Raw genomic sequence first — 18,399 nt, 5'->3', positions numbered from 1 at the left:
GCCACAGAATAGCCCATTTTCCATTAATGTGCATCAAAGGAAAAGGAAGAATCCCTTCTCAGTTGTCAAGAGGTGAAGAAAGAGGAAGAGTATTTTGTGCCCTCACATTAGGCTCATCTCCCTACCTCCCAAGCCCTGGCATTTCCGAAGAAATAACTCCAAAGTAAGTGAGCAGGGCGTTAATGGAGTCTGTTCCGTACTAAAGGAGAAGCTGTGTGATTGTTCCCTCTAGATCAGCAGCTCAGTAACGTAGGCCCCGGGAGGAAACTTTTGCAGGTTTGGGAGCACCAGTCGAGATCAAGGCTAGGAGCAGTGTCCTGGTTCTGTTGAAGCCTTTTACTCATTATCAGCTTTTTCCTATTCCCAATCAGAATTAAAAAAAGATCAAACCCTGGAAAATGTCCCCAGGCTATAAATATTCTTCCTCAAATCATTGTGGTTTAACTATGAATGTTTCCTTTGGATTATTTTGAAATGTTTGATTTCAAGCCCTTAAGAACTTTACTAAAAATAACGTAAGTTTTTAAAGACAATGTAATTTAGAAAAGGAATTAGAAAATATAGAAACCAAACCTTTTAATAACTACTTCTGAAGGGGAAAAAAGCAGAAAAAGTAATTTTAGCTTTTCCCTTGCTGTAGAAAAAAGGACCAGCTTTACTGAGTTAGTATTTTTCTGATGGGAAAAATAGCATTAAATTGACAAATTTTGTGGTCAGTGGTGTTTGTCTTCAGAAGCAGGCTGATGTGCATGGATCCTGCCACTAGTCCTTCTGAGGCTTGGGAAGAGGTTGATGTTTGCAACTGGACTTGTCACATTAGCATCAAAGACGAAATAATGTTTAGTACTGAAAATGCCCCAGGTGGAACTTCAGTCCCTTTAAACAGCAGGGCTGAACACTATGAAGGGTGTCTCTGGGATGTCACTTGTAGACCAGCTGTTTTTTCTATGATTACTTTCAACTACATTTTGTTTAAAAGTCTCATAGAAAAATAGAAGTTCATGAATGGAAATAAAAAAATAAGGACATTTGTATGATTTTTATAAATAAACAGCACAGCGAGAATTAAATAGAACACAGACAAAGGACATTTATACAGGCATGAACTATTACAGCTTGTTCTCCTCAAAGAGTATCTGTGCATAGACTGTCGTACTGGGAATGCCTTTGGCTTCCTGAATCGGCTTCATAAGTTCAAGTTCAGCGTATGTTAAATTCTCCTCTGTGATTTTTGGCTAGGAAACAGAACCAACAAATTACAGTTATAACGTTGTTACCACTGAATATAAAAGACACCTTAAATATTCTATAGAATGGGCTATATTTCTTCTCTCACATAGGCTAATTCTACAGTTGAGTCTGCACTAGAGTTAGTTCATAGAAGATGAAATAAAAGTAATATTAAAAATAAGAAACAGGAAAAAGTAGGATTTTCAGCTTTATTTCCAATTTCTTCTTGTTTCGCAAACACTGAATGCTTTAAGTTGACAATTTCAAATACCGTAAAGTTGAAAGATGTGTGTTAGCAAGATGTTCAGCCTCTTTAATGCTAAATTTCCCAATTTAATTTTTCTTGCTACAGATTTGACAATTTGAAATATATATGCCAGATTTGCTTCCCAGCTGTAAACCTTGGACCAGTTACATGTCTAATCACAGCCACTCAAAGTATTTCTCATTATGTTCCTGAAGAAAACCAAAAAAGTTGTTAAAAACATGCAGAAGGCAGCAAAAATAGATGGAATTTAGTTACTATCATTCCAACATTCACCACTTTCGACATATTATAGATGAGTTCAGAGCTTAGAACAGAGGCCACACCACCAAAATTGTCTGCTGTATTACCTTGGTTGAGTTTTAGACTTAAAACTATAAAAATTAGCTAAGAGACACACTATCAGGAAAACTTACTGAACAAATTTCATGTGGGTAACAGAAGAGCTGCCTAATGCTATAGGGGACTTTAACCAGACTCAGAGTGGTGGCTTAGAGGAGGAAAGTCTTGTCTTGTGTTCCTTTGCATGTGTTGGCTCATCAGTTGGGAGTGGGTTGTTCCTCTCAAATTCACCTCACAAAATGTAGCAACAAACAAAAGAGTTTCTGTTGAATTGTACATGGGGCCCTAGCACTTGAAATGGATTTCAGTTCATCTGTAGAAAATTAACGTCTGTGCTCCCTGAAGCAGGGTGAAGTGCTAAGGCCCTGTGCAAATGAAGAACTGGAGAATTTGTTCTGTTATCTTCTTGGGCACTGCGATGTACTTGAATATAACTGGTGTCCTCAAGTTTAAGGCTAAAAGGGACAATTAAAACAAACAAAAAACATTTCAGGCATGCAAATTCTCACAGTCAGTAAGACTATACCTTGTAGAAAAGTTTGCATCTCTGAGACCAAGAAAGGCTTTGCCAGTTGTAAACTGAAAACTGACTCAAAGTTCATAAACCAAGATTTTTGATACAGTATTTAAATGTTATAGTGAAGAAATTTACTATTTTCCGATGCCAAGAGTTTCCTTTGTGTTTTATTTACTGCTATTTGTTTTTTTCTGATTTGACATAAATGATTCCTATTTCCTTGAAATGTGTTTGAATAATTATTATACTGTCTTCTGGCTAAAAAGATAAATATCCTCTATCTAATATCCTCTGAAATCAGTCCATATGCTCCCCTGCTTCCTGTCTTTTGCACTGCTCTGGAATCCTCTCATTTTGCCTTGACAGTGGCTCATACTCTGGATTTCAGATTGTTTCTCTCTGAGTGGATCAGTTTACACTTTTCCAGCATTAATTTAATCTTTTTTCTTCTCTGCAGATCTGATCCTGAAATACTTTGTGCAGCTGCAGCTGCTGCAAGTGGTGTCATTGAAGTCGTTCTGTGCGTGTGAGTAAAGGCCATTTGCAGGGCTGACTGCAGGACTGTAATATTTGTATTTGATTATTCACATGGTCTTCCCTCCCTTTCCCTCTTGCATGGATAGTCCTATTTAATCTCAGCTTCTAGTCCTCGTTCACTATCACTGTATCACTATCACTAAGGCTCCACAGTTGACTACACAGGAGATTTCCTGCTTTTGTTGAGCTTTCTGCTGTAATGATGTACAAGGACTTCCCGTGGATCACAGCCTGATCTTATATGTAACAGAAATAAAATCACACATTACTTTTCTGTGTTCATGTATCAGGACTGAACCGAACCACAATGTTTAGAAAGACATCTGTCCTATCCCGGCTTTGGCTTAAAGTTAGAAAAAACTCTTGTTGGTCAAACCACCTCTGATACTTAATTAATTTTTATAGTCTCCTTTCTAGCCTGTGAGAGTATTAGCCTCAGTTTCTAGGCATTTAAGTTGGTTTTGCCTTTTTTGATATGTTAAAGACCCCTTTTGAGATTTCAAAACTATACGTGCCCACCTATTCAGTAAGTACTACAAAGGCTAAGTACAGGAGCTAAGTTGAGGCTGGACATCACAGTAACACCAGCAAACTTTGAAGATTTTATTCTCAGTGTACGATAGCACATCTAGGCTCTATTTGAAGATATTGAGAGTGTTGCTGCCAACTTCAGTAGGTGTCACCTCAGACCCTAAACACAGAAAGTTACACTGTGTTTAAAAGTGTTTCACTATGTGAAAAGCCTCCTAAAAACAAATCTGATAAAACTTAACAAACAAGCTTTTGGTGACTACCAGAGTAAAATTCCCCATTTCCTAACACTGACCCAGTGCACCTTTTGAAGTAGAAATATTTTCATTGTTCTGTAGAAATCAGTTGCTCAGGGCAAGCTAAATCTGTATATGCTTTCCCCTTTGCTGTTTAATTCTATTTTGTGCTATGTTTCCATTTAGAAAATGCCGCATGTCCTAAAATAGCCAACCCAACGCCCAGCTCATGTAAATTTTAGAACTAAGATTTATGAAATCATATTGTCCAGGTGTTTTATTATATTATCTCAAAATTGCATTGTTTTCCAGTGTAGATTATCTCTTTATTCTTACTTTATTCTATTATGTTTGGATATGAAAAATAACACTAGATTCCCCAAAACAGGTCATTGGGCAGTAGTGGCTGATGTGTTGCTTTCATACATTTTTATGATGTTCCTATAGTAAACATAATTTAATAAAGCCAAAACACACTAAATAAATAATTGCATCTAGAAAAGCAATAAAACCAAATAAAATTAGTACTTTCATAAGTGGAAAAGGTACTTCAATTACTGCTACAAGCAACAGCACACCATAAAATGTGTAGAATAATTTCCCTTATGCATATTTCTAGTATGTAATAATTTGATTGAAAATATGAGGAAACACACAGGAGGTTCAAAATTGTGAAGGGTATACAGTTTTCAGAAAAGGATGTGTAATAACAGTGCGTGGAAGCCAACGCTACTTTAAAGTACCTATGGTAGCCAGGGTTTTATTCCATACACTCTTCTGTACTTCATTTATCAACCACATGTTTAATTTAATTTTGCTGGTTTGTTTGTCCAAAAACAATTTTTTTTTTTTTAACAGGCAGGGAAAGAAAACTAATTCTATGATTTCATCTCTCATTTGGATTGGATAGTGCTTTGGCAGTGTAAACCTGGCATCCTGCCACCACCTCCCTTTTGGAATAGCGTGAGTTTAATAGCTGATGTTATAGGTGGGACTGAGATTAGGGCAGAAGAGGAAGACATAATGAATGACTGGCCATTCACCTCTCTCTTTCCATCCTGGCTCTTCAGTTAGGAGGTCATTGGGATTTCAATGGCTACAACAGCCTTTCATGAAAAATTACATAATTGTTCTAGAATAATATTGAAATTACTTCTTCAAATAGAATTCTGTTCCAAAGTGACATTTCTAGATACAATCTTCATCTTGGGATCACACACTTTGCAGAAATAAATTAGGAAGAGTGATCATTTTCCAGCATATCTTCTGGCAAATGCACAATGATTCCTCTTCCAGATTTCTTCCACTTCAATTTTAGTTTGCTCCAGTCACAGGGCTTCCCATGGGCAACTATTCAAAATAGATTACTTACAGGAATATTTTTTTAAATAAACAATCCCCAAAGTCTATCATGTGAATATTTAAAAGAAACTAAAGTACGTGTATACATAGTTTTGTTTTTATTGGGTTTGTCCAGTAGATAAATGTGTTAGAAATAACCTAGAAGTGTTGGATTTTTAATGACAATTACTCTGATTTTTACATCGTAATTACCAGTAATGTCAGTTTTGCTTTTCCTAGGCTTAGCTGGTTTGTTTCTTGGCAGCCTCAAGGATGTTTACTATGAGCACTGTAAGACTGAAAGTTCTGGACGTTTTAACTACAAATTTTTAATTTGTCTACAAATTAGTAGACAAAAACTAGGACCACTTTTATCCAAATTTGTAATTAGGTATGAAGAAAGCAAGCGAATAATAACCTCATGAATTTAACTTGTCTGGAAAAACCACTGCTGACAACTTTCACATACTGATTGCTGCCATCTCATTGTTCCATGACCACACTAGTTGTCATGAAGATTACAAAATGAATTTAAAATTTAAAATAAGAAAAAATCCCCTGATTCTAGTTTACTACCAAAAATAAGCGGGACAAGGCTCTCTCCCCAGTTCACTTCAACCTTAAATATTTTAGTGACTAGTGCTGCAGACATTTGCCTCAGAATTCAGTGTCTATATGATAACATGTGACAGAGTTTTTGTTTGGGATATGACACAGAATTACTTTAACACAGGACCAGGGCAAGAAAATTACATCTATAGACAAAATTGAATTTTCACCTCTGAGTTTTCTGGATTTAATAAGCATATGTCCCAAGTTCCAGTCAGAGCTTCACAATATATTTAGTAACTTAGATTTCCTGCAGCAACAGTTGAAAATGAAACCCCACGCTCACTGGCATGCCCTGTGCTTGTGGGTGAAGGGATTAGGACAGCAAGGATAAGACCTTGCCAGTTATGCATGTTTGCTGGTCTGATTGCCAGTACATGGCAAATTGCCACCTATGGACGGGCCACGCTCTGCTGTTGGGGGATGCTGTAGGAAATGCCGGTGGGAAAGGTATGGAGTCAAGAGCTGGTAGTGAGGAGTTGCACTTCTCTCCAGGTTACTCCACAGCACAAAGCAAGCAACCCTGCCCCGGTGCCGTGAAGTAGCTCTTTCTTAGCAAGCACAGGCTGGAACTACCATTTTTTTCCTCTCCCTTTCTCTCGCAAAGACCTTTGTCCTTTTTCCTTTCATATTTGAGAAACGTCCTGTTTTGTATTCACACTCTATACCTCCACAGGAAAAATGCAGATACTGTGTCACCCAGTGCCTGAGCACACTCAGTCAGAAAGTGTCTAGACGGGACTCTCCAGGCCAATGGGATGAGCTTTGGCCACAGGGATGGATTGTTGCTTCTCCCATCTGGGCATTCATGCAGAGAGGAAATCACATACTCTGGGCAACCTAAAGAAAAGGGGCTCAGCCCATCTTCTTCTCGGCACAGCTTTTCATAAACATCTTTGGGGGGATTTTTTTGTTTGTTTTGTCTTTAAGCTGTGGGAGGAGAGAGAGTGTGGCTGTCAGCTTGGCCATCACTGGAGGGTCAGCTATGGAGGTGAAGGCAAGAGTGTGCTGAAGTGAAGATTCAGCATGTTCGGTGGACAGGCTGCAATTCCCTTGTCTGGGCCACCAGGACAGGGAGAGAGAGCACATGCTAGCCGTGGGGTTGGGCAGGATTTTGCAAAGTTACTAGTGAGAAAACTCACTATAACTTCGGAGAGAAAAGGATTAGCCTTTCACTGTCCTCTTTATTAATATACACTGGAAAACCACTCTCTCCAGAATGTGTGCTCTTTCTTCTGCTGAAATCAATAGTGACCCTCAGAGCCACAGATACACTTATGCTCAAACCCTATGAACTTTAGTGGGATGGCTCCCTCATCAAGGTGGTAACTTAACTCAGGAGTCAGAAAGGTATTTTTCTTTTTTCCCCTTAGAGCTTTGCATGTTTATCAATGTCAGTCTCTTGACTGCAAGCATAAAGCAAGAGATTCTCCTGGAAGAGAGGGACTTAAAGAATTACTTCTGCAGACCTTCATGAAAAACTGAAGGTAGATCTACAAGATGAGTTATCCCCTAGAAATGCAATTGTTGGTCAGCAAGAGTACTGAAATATCAAGGAAGCCACTGTTGTCTTGGTGCCAAAACTGAGAAATATGACATTGGAAAATATGGGGAGTAGGAAGTATGACTTTTAGTGGCACTATCAGTTAAAAAGGACAGTTTCTTTCCACCAAAATGCCTATTTTTACTCCTTAGAAGAGGATTAATCACTGGGAACAACGTCTACAGTTTGTGAAGCCTCTTTCAGCATTACATCTAGATTTTGCTCTTGAATCCCACAGAAGTTATGATAACAAAGTCAGGGACAATGATTATTTACTAAGTCCCATTGAATAATTTTATTTTAAAGAAACAAATGTAGGGCACGTAGTGACTATAAGGGGCAAGCTGGTCCATCTTTCTTCATTAACACAAGTAAGTTTTACCTGGCAGAAGTTTGTCCAGTCTGTTTTAACAGCTTTTGGGGAAAAGCATCCTCACTTTTGCTAATGCTTTATTCCTTTTACAGTTGCAGATTTATTCCTAGATTCTAAACCAAACCAACATTGCTGGAAATCAGGCTGACAACTTCTTATCCTTCAAAAAGACCAGAGGAAGTAATTAAAGGTTTTCAGTTTTCTGGTGACACTTTTATTACTCCAAATGTGTCATCACACAAAAATAATCTGCTGTGGGATTTTGTAAATACACAAATCTCGGCACAATTCCAGTAAGAGATTTTATGTATTTATACAAACTGTTCCTTCTTGGGGATAAAGATAGCAATGTTTGATCTGAATGTGAAAGCAGGCAGTTTTTAATATGTTGTGCTCTGAGTGTCAACCTGAATGTGTAAATTATATTCATGTAGAAATGTTCCTATGGACGTCTTGTATCCTAAGGAGAGACTGAAAAAAGAAGGATTATTCATCTCACAGAGAGAGAAATTACATGGACTGGGTGGAAATATTCAAGAATCACAGGGAGCCAAGGAAGAAAATGTTCACCACTTTATATATCATATGTAGAATGTTACTTGAAGTCTGTGGAGATCAATAACGCCTTAAGAAATTGGGAACTTAAATCATCACGCATTGTTACACATTGTGGAGGAAACAGCTCTTCTAACAGAGGGTGGCATAGCTTTTAATTTAAAACCATCCAGGAGAAAAGATGACCTGATTTTTCCCAGATCCAGAATCCACAAATTACTGAACAGATGTATTCCACTTTCTTTTTTCTTAAAGAAAGGGCCAATAGGTTAAGACTAATGAGGAATTCTACTAGTTGTGCAAAAAACTGACTACCCTACCTTTCCTAGCTAGAATGATGCATATGGTGTAAGACTGGTTTTAATGACATAGTGCTTAGTTGTAAGATGAAAAAGGCGACAGGAAAAAAAATCAACTCCATCCATCAAGTGCAATCCTGCAATGTGTAAATTTGCTCCCAGGTTGTGGTGAGTTGCAGGAGAGCAGGCTGGAGTGCAGCTCAGAATGCACAAATTCCCCAGCAAGCAAAAACCAAATGCAGCTCTTCACATTTCACGACTCTGACATGATAATCAGACTGCAGATAATTAGCTCTTACATCTAGACCCTCTCCCAAAAGGAGTCCAAGGTCACTGGTTCTGATATACAGTGTATTTGATTGGTTTCTTGTACAATGGGAGATGGAATCCTGAAATCTAAATGTCAAAAGGGTTCTTCTGGTGAAGGAAACTTAAGCTTCCAGACAACTTTAGGAGCACCTGTCTTCATTGCTTGATTCAGGAGTATAGACCAATGTAGAACACAGCTAAATGTGTAATGCTAAAGGCTTAATTTTGCTGAGTACATGCAGATGATGAGATCAAGTCACAGCCTTCTCAGTTCCACAGGTATCAAACCAACGTCAAGTTCCTGCTCAAAACAACACCCTTCTGCCTTGTAGACATGGCAGGAGCCGGGAAGCTGTCCTTTGAATGAATGTTTGCAAATTCCAGGCTTTCAGACATGTTACTCATTACAAAGTAAGCTCTTTCAGCACAGGGACGGTCCTGACCTGCACTGCCTGGCACTCAGCACATTGTCAGCACTTGGCCTATAATGGTAGATAAGGATGGGATTTTCAAAGCTGCAAAAAGAAACCTGAGCTTCTCACTTCTGTTAAAACTGGGAATCCAGATCTCTGAGCTGGTTCGTAAATCTCAGTATAAAATATCTAAGTGGTGCCTGAAAAAGGCAGGCAAGCAGAATGAGTGCAAAGATGATGCTTTCATTCAAAGTTAACAGAATTACTTCCAGTCTTAGGTAACCATAAGCCCTTCCTGTTTCTCAGGTAGCTTTGATATAAAAGCTGGGGTAAAAAATCATCATCATCAAAAGAAAATCTCAGTGCTGGGCCACCAGTGGTCCAATCCATGCTAGGATAAACAATGCTGTCTATGCTGTATGAGCTGTAGGTAGCAGGATGCTTCTCTTAAATACCTCAGCTATGGTCACTGAAAGCACTCTGCTTCCGAACTCACACAGGACCAATATCTAATCCGTGGTGGGGAACAAGAGAAAGCCAGATACACTCCAGTGAAGAGGTTATGCAAGAGGCTAGTCAGTGTAGGAACAGCGGAAGCCAGCTCTTACGTACTGTGTGCTTTACAAGTACAATGTGTTTGAAGAACTAAGCCCAAGGGGATCATCTGTAATACAGAATATATTTATCTGATTTCAAATTGGGATGATTATATGACTTGGCAGAGGCCACATAAATCGGCGGCAGAATGGGGAAGATTCCCTATATCCTGTCTTATTTATGCAGCTATTTGTCCCCTTAAAATTTAGTGCGAAAATGATGATGACAACAAAAATCTTGCATAAGTAAAGATTGCAGGGTTTGGTCTAACCTGAAGTCATGTCCTTTCCATTGGCTCCAGTGAATCACAGAAGAGCTCCTAAGCTTGGTGGTGCAAACCGTCATGAAAAGACACTGAGACCTTTTCATTTAGATGATGTTCTATAACTAACACTCCTGGGCTATGACAACTAATCTCCAGGAGGCAATGAAAGGCTTACCAGAAAATTTGGTTGAGGAAGTACAAGATTTATCTGTACCAACTCAAAGGCCTAAGTACTTAAGGCTATAACAGAACAGCCCTTAGAGGACAGAATCTGTGGGCCCCTAGAATGTTCTTCTTCCTAATGACTCTCTGTGCTTCTTGCATGCTATAAAAACCATCCCTTTTTGCATTTCAGCATCTCTATTTCCTTTGATCTGTACACATTTCTCATTGATGCTAATAGAGAATGACACTGATGGGGAATATTTTTGCAACTGGGGGAACATAGAATTGTTTTTCTGGCTAAAGCAAAAACAATATGACTTAAGCAGAGTTTTTAAAAGGCTTTACTGAAGGCTGTACAATTGAACATGATATTAGGCTTTCTCTCTCTTTTTTTTAATTTTCATTGAGATTATGTCCATATTTTATCCAGGTTATTGTATTCTTGTAAAACTATATTGCAACCCACTCTAGCATGTTAACAACAAAAGGAATTCTCTAGTTTATTATAAACATCTTTCAAGAAACCAGAAGAACATGTCCTCTGGAAATAATTTTGTTGGTATTTAGGTTATTACAAAAAATTTCCCAAAACACTGGAACTACTTTGTAATGTTCTCTTGTATGCTAGCTTGTTTGCTGAGGTTTTCTAGAATATTCTCCCGGTGCCCCAGTGTGGTACCTTCCTTGGGCTGCACAGGGAAGCTGCAGGCTGTCCAGAAATGCATCCGTTTGAGTCTGTCTTTGCAGTGACAATTACCTAATAACTATGTGCCGTGAAAAAAGATGCAGTGCAGACTCCAGCTGTGCAATAGTTATAGTTGGAAAGAAAAAATTCTTTTATCCTGCAGAGATTTGACAGGATGACAATGATACTTTTTTCCCCTACAGCAGATTGAAAATTTAAAATCTGAGAAATTTTTGAGAATTAAAAAAAAATGGAGAGGAAAGTTTGCTGCAAATAAATTAAAAGTTTCATTTAAATTAATTTGATGTCTTTTTCTCTGTAATTATTAATATTTTGTATCTTTGTTCAAACTTCTTTTACTTCAATTAGTTTAACTGCCTCACTGAAAAATCATTTAAGAGCAGAAAAATTTGATTTTTTTTTTCCTTTTTTCTGAAAATGCTAAAACATAGAGGTTTAAAACCAACTGTGTTGTAAAGGGAAGCAAGAGGAACAGAAATGGGAAACAGCTCTGGGGAGCATCCTGCCCAGTTTCTGAATGTGTCTTACGTATTGACTTGGGTGTAGTTTACTTTGCCCTTTAAAGTATTGCTAGGTGTGTTTGGGTCTTGAAAATCCTTTGGATAATATTTTTTGGATTACTTTTTTACTTAAAACTAACTCACATCCATAGATCATGGGTTTTCCGCAGGCTGCAATGCCTCTCCAGGTGCGCTCTGAGGTGAAATGTGAAAGAGAAAAGAGCACAGCCAGGCTCGAGTCCAACAGCAAGACATGAAAGCTGAGCCTGCTGGCTGCATGCAGCGTGGGCGTCCTCAGTCACGCTGGGGACGACAAAGCTGATGGCATTGTCTGAAAAGACTTTATTGCTGCTCACCTCCAAACAGTTTGAACCTTGACTGGGGTTGCATAGCAGGAAGGGAAGAGCAAACAGCTATTTGTGGCCCACGTCCTTGGATTTATTCCAGAAAGAAAAAGCATCTGGAAACAGATTTACCTCAAGTTCAGCATGTGTTGATGTGCTTTATTGACCTGCAGGAAGAGTCGGAGTGCTTGAACTGATGAGAGTTTTTCCTCAGAGGGCTAAAGACTAACTGATTTCTGACGTAGCCGTGCGCCTGGGCACAGTGTTTAATGCAGCGTGCGCAGCAAAGGCTGGCTGTCATCCCCTGATGCCAAGTGCTCTCGTCTGTGTCCTTGTCCTCTCAGCATAATTGCGTCAGGCCAAACCTATCTACGTGGATGTCAAGGTTTTTTCATGGACTCTTAAAACTCTACCTCTTCCTCTACTGAAACCTGACCTGTATGAGCAAAGCCTGGCCAAGGTGCGATCCCTGCAGCGCCAACAGAGAAGAGATGAGCTCCATATCCAAGCAGCAGTACCACCTAAGATTTTAGCTGTGATGTTCTGAAGTCACCTGGCATTATGCCCAGGTATCATGGGTTGTACACTGACCACGCTTAAAAGGCCAGAGGGTATTTACTGACAACTGGTGGGAAGGTTCCCAATTCTAACCCACATCTGAAAGTGAAGCCATCACAGAGTCGTTCAGGTTGTTCGCATGGCCTAACTTTAGGCACCCACCTTCGCCTAAGTTAGGGAGTTAGTCACTCTGGCCTGCCTCTATTGCAGTTTGGGAGTACGAGAGAGTGAGAAAGCAGAGAGCCTGTTTCCAAGCCTAGGAAAGAGTATAGCCCCAGTCTTGGTGTTTAGCTGCAATGACTGCAAGGGAACGTGAAGACTACCAGGAGAAGTCCTTGCTAGCACCTTCCTTGTGGGAGCAGTCAGTGCCAGGTCTCAACCTAGCAGCTTGGAACCCCAAAAGGCAATTCAGGGCATCTAGCCTGAATTAGTAGGAACATCAGGCTCCTACTCTAACTCATCTCTCTTTCTATTAACTATACAAGGAGCCTAGCAGACCACCTTTTTTATATAGGCAGCGGAAAATAGCTGGTATAAAACTCTCTGTCCATTACCCCACGTGTCTTGTCCAGGTATTGCTTTGTTACTAAAGTAGAGAAACATCTGTTTGATTTTGTCTGGCAAATTCTGCAGGGTTTTCTTCATACAGAAACTCATAACCAACAGAAACTGCCGTAGGAGGTTTTCTTTTGCTTAATATGAGCTATATACATACATCTCATTCCTGACTTACATCACTGTAGGGCAGAAACAGGTCCCTCGTTTCTGACTTGAAAAATCTCAGAAGCAGTGTGACCAGTGTGGCTGTGATTCTGTCAGTAACTGGTATTTTTCCAAAGCACCAGCTGCCAGAAGCATGTGAGAATCAATAGCAGGTTTCTTTTAAGAACAGGCTAAATTTGTAGACACGATGACTGCTAGAAAGCTGAAAAACATAATCCAGTGTAACCTAATGCTCAAAAATGAAAAGAGCCGCGACAATTCATCTCTTGAAAAAGTATTACTTTAAAAAAAAGGACTTGTACGATTTTTGAGCCAATTTATAGTTTCTGAACCTAGAGTTCTGGCAACATTACAGCAATTGTATTGAGAGAGAAGAATATGGAGAAAATAATGTAATAGAAAATTACTTACCAGGATCAATTTTCTTTGAGGTTTCAAGAGCTTGGGCTTAGGAAAATTATTGGCTATTGGAGCTATGGAAATAAATATTAAGGGATCGTTTCATATTATCATCATCCGCTGTCATTTTTAGTATATGCATTAGCAATTTATAAATTACAGATTAGTAGCAGATTACAAGCAAATACAGGTACTTATACCAGAGTTTAACTGTATTTCAGGCAACATTTTACAACGAAACATAGGGCTTATGAATTAGAACAATTCGTAAGATTAAAGAATGTGATATGCAAATCATGCTGTCTGTGTGCAGAAGCCAGAGCGAATACACCTCTTGAGATCTGGTCACTTGTGATCTAACGCACCGTAAACCTTCGCGTCCTTTCCCTGCTCTCTCCCAGGGGCTCAGCGCTGGCAGCAGCGTTCAGAAAGTACGCCCAAGAGTTTGTGTGATTGGCCCTGGAGGCAATCACAGCTGTTCTCTGGAAGTGAGAACCTCTCCCCAAGAGGTTGATCTTTAGCCGCTCAGCTTGCTTGACTTGCCTGGACTCAGTGACTAGTTTTTCAATAGCTAAAGCTGCGGGAAGGTGAGAGCCTGGTCCCAGCAGCAGGCACGGGCCGTTCCTTCCCCCAGTGATGGGAGCAAGCGCAGGTCACCCCACAGGCACAGCCAGTGGCGGGGTGCCGGAGTCCTGACGTCCCTGCTCTGCTGTCCCTCCATGGCTGTGCTTGGGAACTGAAATACCTCTGCCTCTCTGTTTTCATACCTTTTGCTGGGATGGCTGGTGGCTGCTCCACTTTCATTTTCTCTTTTTTTTTCTTTACCTTCTTTGGCTGTAGAGGGGACAGGCTTGTCACGCTGGTAACTGTTTCCCCTGAGCTGCAAAATAGAGACCCGTACGTGAGGAAAAGTGAGGGCAATGGAGGGAAAGACAGCTTGTCCCAGTGAATTAATACAATCACGTTACCTTCCACTAACAGGTTACCTTCCACTTGTGAGAGCCCCTGCTCAAAAACTTGGATTTTGACCTGGGGATATACTGAAAACCCTTCTACAGGGGTTGGAAATGCCTGTCTCTTGCATTTTTTCAACCACACAGCCTGGCTGAGAGACTCAGGAGCCTGATCTGTCCTGGTGCAGAAAATGCAAAGTGTCAGGTTTTAACAAGACATGTTTCATAGCACCTATTCCTTAAAAACATGTATGACCCCACTGCTGCACCCAGGATGAGCTTGTACCCATCTGTCCTTGAGGGACAGAGGCGCAGATGGGTTAGGCAACTTGCATAAACTCACACGGAGACCTACGGCAAAGGAAAATCTTCGATGCGGTTCCTGGGCCAAGACTGGCAGAGTGGCCAGCAGGCCAGGAGGGCATGCAGCGTGTCTTCAGACAGCTCACAAACCCACCTTTGAAAAAGCTAGATTCTTAAAAGAGGCCAGTGCGCTCAGTGCATATAAAATGAAGAAACTGTGCCCCAGTCTCTAAACTCAGGGATTCTCCAGTACGTCTGTGCTGAAAAAGCACTAGTAGGTATGAGGGAAGAGTACAAGCTACATTGCAAGCAGACTCCAGTCCCAGACGGCTTCTGTGTTTGTACTATTACAGTTTAACCTCCTCTAAGTCAGGGGGTTTTACCCTTAGCATCTCCCAAAGCCTGAGGTCGTAAATCCTGCTTTGAATATTTCGGGTTTGGATATGCCGTCAGGTTGCAGCGATTGTCACCATGTGCCAGCTGAGCTGTGGTAACTGACTGTGCAGGCGGTCCTGGCTCGCAACTAACGTCAAATAAAATTCTGTTGGATTAATTGGTAATGAAAGAAACCTTAACTTGCAGCTGGGGTGGGAGGAGAGCGTATAGCAGTTAGTTATGGTGACTGTGGTGGTGGAGGTGACTCGGTAAGCAGTTGTTGCTCAGGTGCATCTGACCATGGGCTCGCCCCGGGAAAGATTAACACCGTACGGTCGTGGAGACCCTTCTGTTCTGTGCTGGTGAGTTACACCACACGATGGGATCCAACCAGGGTCTCCATAGTCATAACCCTGACAACACTGAATTCACTGAATTTTAAATCATTTGTCCCAAGGTGCTGTTCTCTCCAGGTTCTTTTGCATAATGAAATATTCTTTTTCTATTAATAGAATAAAATATTCGAATCAGGCCAAAGTCTTAATGAAAGTTAAGACGTCTCAGCTATTGCCCACGCAAGAATAACAAAATAACAGACATTATCATTTTACACACCTGTAAATCCAAATGACTGTCACTACCGTTGGTAAAATCGCTCTGGATTTACACTTACATAGATTACAAAAAGCTTCTGGTTTCCTGATTTTCCTGAGTTCCGTTCCACGTACTCAGTCCGAAACATAGGTTTGCTGCCAATCTTTTTTTCAAAGTGTTTAAAAGGTAAAATATTTTCATAATTTATAAATAAATCACATCAATTACGTAAACTGAGGGTTGTATTAAAATAACTTCTAGGTCTGCCTGCACTATTGTAAACCTATCCCACAAAAACCATTTGTTTCTGTATTAAAATCAAAACATGAAATTGTTTAAAACCAGCAGGAAATGAAACTGTCCTGCCTAGCTCCATTGCCCAAACACAGCAAATTGCAAAGGACAAAGATTACCAAAAAAGGGACAAGAACGATTTTTTAATGGTTTTTCTTTTAATAATCCAAGGTCATTAAGGCAGATGTGTAGCTTAAAGATACTATCATTGCGATACAGCTGCTTTAAGCACTATATATGAAAAGGCTTAGTGTCAATTTGTTGCATTAGTTATTGTTCCTGCTCTGCTACTGAAAAAGTGAAGCTACAGGGAAATGTATTTGTAGCTTACACTTTTCTTTTAAATACCAGGGCCATACAGGGTTAACTAATTCTGGGAGATACAATAACCACACTTGCTGTCTTAGAACTGAGCTCCTCAAACCAAACAAGGAGGCTCAGAAAAGACTCCCTGGCTCTGAAACACTGCCTCTTTGTGAGCTTGTCTTGTTCTATGTCTGAAAGGAAAGTTAGTTTTTTATCTACAATTCCTCCTCCCGCCTCCTGGCTTCTATTTCAACAGTGTCACATTGTGCATTTCTTGATCCAATGAGTTTTTAGAGAGCAAGAAAAAGACAGGAATTTGGGGAAAAAAAAAATGTGGAAGGTGTCTAAAAATCACGGCACCGGGACAGCAGTTTCCTGGAGGTCACAGGTGGTATTTCTGGAACGTACTGTCCCAACTACTGCTATTTTGGGCTTTACTCTCCTTATTAGAGTCAAGGATGTGGGACCTTTCCCGTGGTTGTACAGGTCGGCTATTCCCACTTGTCTGCAGGGGGATGGCAAAAAATTCACCCCAGTGAACTGGGAGTTGCTTTGATATTTTCCTATTAGGGGAGGTGTGTGAGAAGGTGCCGGGGAGGACTGGGTGCTTCGTTCTGGTTCAGTCTGGAAGAACCTGCTCCTACGCCATTAGATCGGCACTGTGGAACCAAGGTATGAGACGGACAGCTTGCTGAGGCGACCGCTTTTTTCACCCCAAAGCACTTGTCTCCAGAAGAGCAGTCACTGAAGGACTTGAGAGTTCGGGCCAACACAAATAAATAGAAGAGAGAAAAAAGAATTCCTGTTTTCAAAGCTACACCTCCTGGGGGTTTCTGGATCTGAAAACTGACAAAATGAGCTAATAACAGGGAAGATAATAGCAAAGAGGATATTTAAAGAAAAGAAAACCCCAAAAAAATAGAATTAGGTGGTTTGGAAAACCCAAAATAACTGTGCTTTTTATTTAGATATTTATTTTTTAAATGTGGGAAAGAAATGGTTTTTGGTTAACTCATTTTTTTTTCCTTGATTTGTTATTGGTCAAGTAGCAAACCAAAACCCAAACATTTGCTTTGTTCTACTCAAGAAATCTGGATTTAATTTTCTTTTCTACCAAGGCCATTTTGTGAGACCTGGGGCAAATCACTTAGCCCTTTGTGCTTCAGAATCTAATTAAGTAAAAACACCATTATGATGTCAAGACATAAAATATTTTAAGATGCTCAGGTATTACTGCAGTGGGAGTACAGACATTTCTTAGACACTGGACTATTAATGTAATTTTGACACTGAATTCTGCTCTGAGTTTGAAATATCACTAAGGGAGTTGGAGCTAAGCCTCTGTAATCAAGGCTGAGTTTTGCACAGCGTAATCATTTTGACTGTCAGGAATCTCATGCAATTTAGGTCATCAGTTTGGCCTAGTAGATATTTAGACACTGGGTTTTGGGTTTAAATATGTTGAATTAAGTTCTAAGGCAAGGAATGCACAGGTGAAGAGAAATGAGTTCAAAGGAATTAATGGTTTGTGTTTTGAGCAGAGGGTGGAAAATAAATGGTACCAAGTGTGAAACACAACAAAAATGATGATACTGGTAACACTTTCACAGCTATTTAAATTTAAAGCCCTGAAGTCAATGCACTTCAGACGTGCATTTGTGGGATCAGGGCTTTCATTGACATATCTTGTCACAAGAAATTTTATTTTTATCCATATAGAGGCATGCTTTTCTTTCATTTCTGGAGACTCCACTTTACAGTGAAGAAATCATGTTGGCTTGCTTTCCCCCTGCTATTCAGCCTCCTAAGTTCAGTGTTTGCAGTAGTATCACTACTACATCTATTCCCAAAGTGGCAGATTCTGTAGTATGAGTCTTGACTGCCATGCTCCGTTTTTCAGTCATCTTTTCAGTTGGGTCTCATTTTTCTCCTCTTCTTGTGTGATCTGCCAAACTACTTCGATTTCCTCCCCCCTTTTTTTTTTTTTGTTTTTGTAATTCTAACTTTGTCCCAGCAGTTAATAAAGAAGGGGAAATAGAAAACATCCAGGGAAAAATGAAAACTGCTGAGCTGTCCTTGTAAATTTTTGGTGTGGTGCAATGGCTGGTCAGGGTCACAGAACAAAGATCTTTCCATGAATAACATGGAAGTTTCAGTTTGTGTTGGCCTCTCCTGAAATCTCTGTTGCTTTGTTGTGACTTCACTAAACATCCAAGT

At 40.0% G+C, this 18,399-nt stretch overlaps 1 protein-coding gene across 1 annotated transcript in view; it reads right to left on the bottom strand.

Moving 5' to 3' along the window:
• Positions 1-1,024: 1,024 nt before the first annotated feature.
• VSTM4 (V-set and transmembrane domain containing 4) overlaps positions 1,025-18,399 on the bottom strand; it is a gene marked incomplete at its 5' end in the record, with an annotated part of 31,817 nt that continues 14,442 nt past the window's right edge. The window contains 3 exons of the mRNA XM_010288095.1: positions 1,025-1,235; positions 13,370-13,431; positions 14,125-14,237. Coding sequence (XP_010286397.1) covers positions 1,110-1,235; positions 13,370-13,431; positions 14,125-14,237 — 301 coding nt within the window. The remainder of the gene's footprint in view (positions 1,236-13,369; positions 13,432-14,124; positions 14,238-18,399) is intronic.

Source organism: Phaethon lepturus, unplaced genomic scaffold, assembly GCF_000687285.1.
Source record: "Phaethon lepturus isolate BGI_N335 unplaced genomic scaffold, ASM68728v1 scaffold10405, whole genome shotgun sequence".
NCBI lineage: Eukaryota > Metazoa > Chordata > Aves > Phaethontiformes > Phaethontidae > Phaethon > Phaethon lepturus.
The sequence above is the reverse complement of the archived record's forward strand: the minus strand, read 5'-3'. Positions and strand labels throughout refer to the sequence as shown.